General features: G+C 41.0%; 1 protein-coding gene across 1 annotated transcript in view; it reads left to right on the top strand.

The window, feature by feature from the left end:
• rtbdn (retbindin) overlaps nt 1-7,026 on the top strand; it is a 7,168-nt gene extending 142 nt beyond the window's left edge. The window contains exons 1-5 of the mRNA XM_062986685.1: nt 1-15; nt 2,013-2,100; nt 3,711-3,839; nt 4,106-4,202; nt 6,724-7,026. The exon at nt 1-15 is cut by the window's left edge and continues 142 nt beyond it. Of these exons, the coding sequence (XP_062842755.1) occupies nt 1-15; nt 2,013-2,100; nt 3,711-3,839; nt 4,106-4,202; nt 6,724-7,026 (632 nt within the window). The remainder of the gene's footprint in view (nt 16-2,012; nt 2,101-3,710; nt 3,840-4,105; nt 4,203-6,723) is intronic.

The raw sequence follows: 7,026 nt of genomic DNA, 5'->3' as shown, positions 1-7,026 counted from the left end.
CACTGTACATGGAGTGTGAGTAGTTCAGACTCAATCAATTACTAACTGATAGATGATTTCACAAGGCTATGGCTTACAAAACACATAGCTTAAGAGTATGTAGATGCCTGACCATAAACTTGTCAGACATCCCTTTTCAGAACCATGGGCATTAATGTGGAGTTGCTCCCCCAGGCTTTTCACAAGATTTTGCAGTGTATCTGTGGGAATATGTGCCTATCAGTGGTGATTTCTCTAAGACTGCAAGGGAAGCTCAGCTTCCCCTAAAATGTCAAAAATTAAATGGTCAAATATGTACAGTTGTGTTAACATTTCATTGTTTACAAATGCGTTAGAACACGTTCATCTCGAAGACGAGTTCATTCAGAATCAGCTACTTATCACAAATCGACTCGATTTTGTTAACTCCCGGAGCATCAATGCATTTGCCTGTAGAAGCTGAGCGTCTATTCACTTCAATGGGACTGCATGGAAAAGTTTTTTTCATTGCTTCGAAACTCGCCGGTCATTGGATAAATGCCACGATTTTGTCCCGCCCCCGGACGCTGAGCGTCTCTGGGGGTGAATGGAGCTGTGGGCGGGTCTGGACGCTAAGCTTCTGCAAGATGATTGGAGGATCAGTCGAAAGGCTGAATCCCGTTTTGATTGACAGCTATTTTGAGATCTACACGGCACTTAATCACTGGGAGCTTCAGTCCCATCACGGATTTTGCGAGTGAAGTCGAAAGAGAAACTGCAACCCATTTCTTGGTATTTGCTTGGTGAAATTACTTGACCATTTCCATTGTTCATTGTGTAAATAAAACACACTCATAGTATTTGTTTCAGGACACTGGTCAAGTTCCTGGAAAAGATGCCTACTTGGTACGATAGGATCACAGGCCATTTTCTTGAAAAGGAACGGAGGGCAGAATTTATGTATAAATAAATTGGCAAATTTTATGATGTAAGCCGACAATGAGCTTCCCCTCTTTGAAAGACCAGCAGCCGCCACTGGTGCCTATATCGTCAAAAGTGCATTTGTAAGGTCTGGCACAGATGTTACATAATAATGTCTGACTTACAGTTCCAATTTATGCCAAAGGTATAACAGTAAAAGCTCAGTGGTTAAAATACTCACCTACTGATTGAAAAGATAATAACTGAGGATAGAACCTCTGTTTTGGCTTTAATTGTTTTTACATTAAAACTAAGGCCCTATCTAAACGAAACGAGCCTTTTTTCGTGTAATATGCAGTTTGCTGTAAAATTCAAAATGTAAGGTTTGTATTTAGTGATTTAACATTTTTTATTCGTGTAGCATTCGAGTGCCTCACGTTTACTGGTTAATTTGCACTATGAGGCGTCCTAGTGTAACCGAGCGTCTTTAGAGATTGCCGAGTTTATAAAGTAAGAAATAAACTGTACATAGACAAACTATCAGGAGCATAAAATTTTACAGATTGTTCTTTTGAGGCACAGCACAGACTACAGAGAGATGATCACGTGTTTAGAGAAGCACATTTTTTCACTGATTATGAAACCCACAAAAGGGCCAAATACGTAAACACATACATCACATTTATTCTATCATTAAAAATCTATGAAATCAGTGATTTTTAAAAAACGAGGTCCGTAAAATTAAGCACATTCTTTTTAAATTGTTGGCACAAATTTCCAATAATATGATTTATTTTCTTAAAAATGTGGCTAAAGCATCTGAACTTCATTAGAAGGGTGTAATTAGGAGCACTTAAACATCAGTGGTTAAGGTTACAGGTTCAAGCCCCACCCCTGCCAAGTTGGCACTGTTGGGCCCCTCAACAAGAGCCTTAGCTCTCAATTCCTTGCATTGCATTCAGTCACTTTGGATAAAAGCATCCACTGTAAATGTCCAAATACTTTTGGACTTACAGTGTATGTCATCACAATGAAATAAAACTGGTATTATTCAAGAAGTCGACTTTATATAATTTACTGTAATACACAGAACAACATGGTTCCTAAAAAAACACCCTCTCTCTCTCTATTAGATGCATGTTGCTCAGAGCAGAACATTGAGGACCTCACTGTTCCTCCAGCTGCTGTACACTGGGACAGATGTGGCTCTCTGAGTCCAGTGTAAGTACCAGTTTATTTTAAATCCACAAATGATTTGATTCATTCTCTGGTTGTAGGCGTCCCTACTGACTCTCCTAATTTTAACATGTTAATAATTAATTTACTTTAATGTTTCATATTTGAACACTATTTTTTTTCTGTAAGGCTGGACTGACAGATGGGGTTGGACACACTAGCTTAGACATCGTAAACATGCTTATTTAAGAAGACAGACGAGATATTTACACACTCACACACACACAGTGGGACTGAGAATAAACTAGAGACTTAAGCAAATAAAAACTAGCTAATGCTAGTAAAAGACCAAGGCAAGGACAGGAAAGGCAGAACAGACCATGATACAACATGCTTCCTTTACAGATTTCTTAATCGGGCAAACACATTCATTTAACTTGGTGCTCCTGACTGCTGAAGCAACTTGTTTGTTTACAATCCTCTTCCTCTTAGATAATGTGGATTATCTAAGCATCTAAATGATCATGTGACTAATCAGACCCAGACAAATCTGGACGTCTGGACACCAAAGAAAGAAGAAGAAAGACGCATCCAGGCTTATGAGGACAAGTACATCAGAAAACTGCTGAAAATCTCATGGAGGAACATGATCACCACTGAGCAGGTTTACAAGATGGCCAGAACAGAAAAGGAACCACTGAACCACATTAAGTCCTGCAAGTTAGCTTACTTTGGTCATGTGATGAAGCACCACATGACAACATTGATGTCAATGTTATGACAGGACTTGTGGAATAGGTCAAAACTTGTGGAATAAGATGGATTGACAACATGACATGGATTGCATTATCAGAGGCGTCTGTAACAAGCAGTATGGGTGACGAAAGGTGAGCCATCTGTGCAGCCAACCATCACAAAGTGTTGATCGTGACTAAACTCATAGATAAACAGTGGAGATTATGTTGTTATATGATGCAGATCACACATGGGTCTGTTTTCTGCAAGATATAAAAAGACCCCCGGAGGCACAAGGTTCTCATGTAAAAGCTTTTTATTTTTATTATTAACAATGTGGAGATGGTTCTCTGATTTATTTTTTAGCTAGTGTAAAAAGTGTGTAAAAGTGCCATTAGTAAAGTCTAAATTGTTCTGTATGAATTACCTTCATATAACGAGTTGATTTGGTTAGTTAATTGGGTCTAGTTTATAAAAATCCAAACCCTTAACCACCAAATTCTCATCCAATGAAAAACCAGACCTGAGACTGCTGCAGAATTAAGCAAGATTATTTACTCTAATATTTGTTTGTTTGTTTATTAGGATGTTAACGTCATGTTTTACACTTTGGTTACATTCATGACAGAAACAGTAGTTATTCGTTACTCAAGATTCATCTGTTCAAGTTTAATATCAAACACAGTCATGGACAATTTTGTATCTCCAATTTACCTCACTTGCACGTCTTTGGACTGTGGGAGGAAACCGGAGCGCCCGGAGGAAACCCACGCAGACACGGGGAGAACATGCAAACTTCACACAGAAAGGACCCGGGACCTTCTTGCAATTATTGTAATAATTTGATAAGCATGAGAAAGCTGTAATTTGTGAATTCAATCAACTCATAACAAGTCCAAATGTGATCTTATTCTGTGTAGGTGTGATTCTTTCCTAAAAAGAGTGGTGTGTTTTTACCGCTGCTCACCTGATGCTGCTCGTTGGATAGACCCTCAGCATGGTTCTGCCCTCAGAGCGGTGCCGCTGTGCCACAGCTTCTGCAGAGACTGGTAAAATGAATAAATTAATTATCATAGATTTTTATTTTTATTGCATTTCACAAAATGTCCCAACATTAGAGAAATAAAGTGTTTAGTTTTGGGATTATTTATACTGAAATGGCAGAAGAACCAAGTACACTGGTCTAATCAGACTCACTCCTTTAACTAAAACACTACAGGTTTGATCCTGAGTGCTACCACAGGTCTAGCTAATAAACACCTGATTAAAAATACCAGTAAATGCTTACTTTTGCTGTTTGGGTTCTGTGTGTTAGGTATAAAGCATGTAAATCAGACCTCACATGTGCTCGAGACTGGACCAGCGACCCCAGAGGACTAAACTGCACCGGCAGCTGCGTACCGTACCAACAGGTACTCAACACTCATCTGCAGTACCATGACAGGAGGGGTATCTGTGATTCTCATATACAAGCTTTCTTTATAAAGATATTAAACATAAATCAATTTACATGTCAATTACAAATGAAAAAAACTTGGGACAGTAAGTAAAAAGTGAATAAGAACAGAAATCAGTGATGTGTCTTTTTCGGGTGTTAAATGAAAATACAGCACAAAGAATAGATATTTATAGTTTAACATTATCAAGTTCATTCATTTCTGTAAATAAGACTTTAAACAAGTCTTAATTTTATGACTGCATCAACATGCATTATATATACATTTCTTCCCTAATTTTACTCTTAATTTAGTCATATCCAATTACCCGACCATATTTGCCACCTCTGCTGCAGACCTCCACTTCTGACTGAAGAGGGTCGCACCCATCACACACCCCCTCCAACAAATGTGCAGTACGAAACACATCTTTTCTCCTACACAAGTGAATATGAAGATCCATTACACACATGGAGAGTCACACACTGATCTCCATTATCCCCCATTTCATAGTGCAGGTGCCATCAGTCGGCCAGCAGAGGCCACATTTGCAGCAGTTATGAGGAAACCCTGTTCAGCTGTAGTCCCGCCCCTTACAGACACACAGTACAATATTATGGTGATTTTTTTTTGGCATTTTTCCCAATTTTCCTCCCAATCTAACTGCATTACGCCTCCTCTCTACCAATGTTGATCTCCACTTCTGATTGAGGAGAGCGAGACTGACACATGCTCCCTCTGACACGTGTGCAGTAGCTGACTGCATCTTCTCACCTGCACGAGGCGAGTTTATACGCAGATCAGCTTTGTGTGATCAATGCATTATTCCTCGACATTATGCAGGCACCATCAACCTGCTAGCAGAGGTCGTATTTGCATCAGTTATGAGGTCCCTCTCAGGCTTCCCGCTCTGTATGAACAACAAGCCAATTGTTGTTCATGTAGCCGCCCAGCCCAGCCGGATGGCAGAGCTGAGTTTTCAACCGACGAGTTTGAAATGTCAGCTCTGGTGTGCTAGAGTGTTTTACCACTGAACGGCGTAGGGGGGTGAATTTGACAATTCTTTCAATGAAGGTGGTGAACCACGACCCATCATTGCCTCCTTTAATACCCAATCATGATTCCCTCACCTGTTACCAATTCACCTGCTTATTGTGGAACATTTCATCATGGTGTTCTTGAATTGGGTTATGTTATGTTGTATCACTCAGGAATCACAAAAATGGTGCAAGATGGGTGCGACGGACAAGACAAAGTGGCCATGGTCACGGACACAGAAGATTCACACAGTCACAGCCAGTCTCTGTCAACTGACATGAGTGGTCATCACCTCTGATCATCCACACAATACAGATGTGCTGGTGATAAAGAGTGAGATGAACAGAGTCACTTAAAAAGAGCTTTTAAAAAATATGTGAGAGAGCTTGTCAGCAAGCTTATGTGGCTGTTATATACACTGATCAGCCATAACATTAAAACCACCTCCTTGTTTTTACAATCACCGTCCATTTGATTGTAACACCGTCCATTATCAGCTCCACTTACCATATAGAAGCACTTTGTAGTTCTACAATTACTGACTGTAGTCCATCTATTTCTCTACATGCTTGTTTAGCCCCCTTTCATGCTGTTCTTCAATGGTCAGGACTCTCACAGGACCACCACAGAGCAGGTATTATTTAGGTGGTGGATCATTCTCAGCACTGCACTGACATGGTGGTGGTGTGTTAGTGTGTGTTGTGCTGGTATGAGTGGATCAGACACAGCAGTGCTGCTGGAGTTTTTAAACACCTCACTGTCACTCCTGGACTGAGAATAGTCCACCAACCAAAAACATATCCAGCCAACAGCACCCTGTTGGCAGCGTCCTGTGACCACTGATGAAGGGCTAGAAGATGACCAACTCAAATGGCAGCAATAAATGAGCGATCGTCTCTGACTTTACATCTACAAGGTGGACCAACTAGGTAGGAGTGTCTAATAGAGTGGACAGTGAGTGGACACGGTATTTAAAAGCTCCATCAGCGCTGCTGTGTCTGATCCACACATACCAGCACAACACACACTAACACACCACCACCATGTCAGTGTCACTGCAGTGCTGAGAATGATCCAACACCTAAATAATACCTGCTCTGTGGTGGTCCTGTGGGGGTCCTGACCACTGAAGAACAGGGTGAAAGCAGGCTAAAAAGGTATATAGAGAAACAGATGGACTACAGTCAGTAATTGTAGAACTACAATGGGACGTCCAACAAGCTCGTGGTCAGACATTAGATATAAGTAAAATAATAGCAACAATTAGTATAAAAATGAATTTATGCACTGTTTTATACTGGCCAGGGTCACAGTGTGTTCAGAACAATAGGCACACACCCTGGACAAAGTGTCAGTACATTACAGGGCATCACATGTTTACTTACTTGCATGAAAGTTGTATTCAAACTGTGTGTATAGTTGTGTAATCACATAATGTGTGTGTGTGTGTGTGTGTTAGATGTACCAGCATGGCCGAGACCTCTGTGAGAGCCTCTGTGGTGACGTTTTTATGACAGTAGAGGATAATGCAGAAGAGATCGAAGGTGGCTGTTTGACCCTCAGCGCATCAGACCATCGGGTCATAGCTGCTCTGAAAGCAGGAAAGAACCCAAACATGCTGGACACCATCAGATGTGGTCAGAACTGTCCTGGGTGTTCACACAGTCCCGCTGCTGTGGCCCAGAAGAGCAACAACAACCCGGTGTTCCGAAAACGCTCAGTTCCTGTCCATGACTCGGAGGGCAGCGGGAGCGGCTTTTAG

Source organism: Trichomycterus rosablanca, chromosome 2 (assembly GCF_030014385.1).
Source record: "Trichomycterus rosablanca isolate fTriRos1 chromosome 2, fTriRos1.hap1, whole genome shotgun sequence".
Lineage (NCBI taxonomy): Eukaryota > Metazoa > Chordata > Actinopteri > Siluriformes > Trichomycteridae > Trichomycterus > Trichomycterus rosablanca.
The sequence above is the reverse complement of the archived record's forward strand: the minus strand, read 5'-3'. Positions and strand labels throughout refer to the sequence as shown.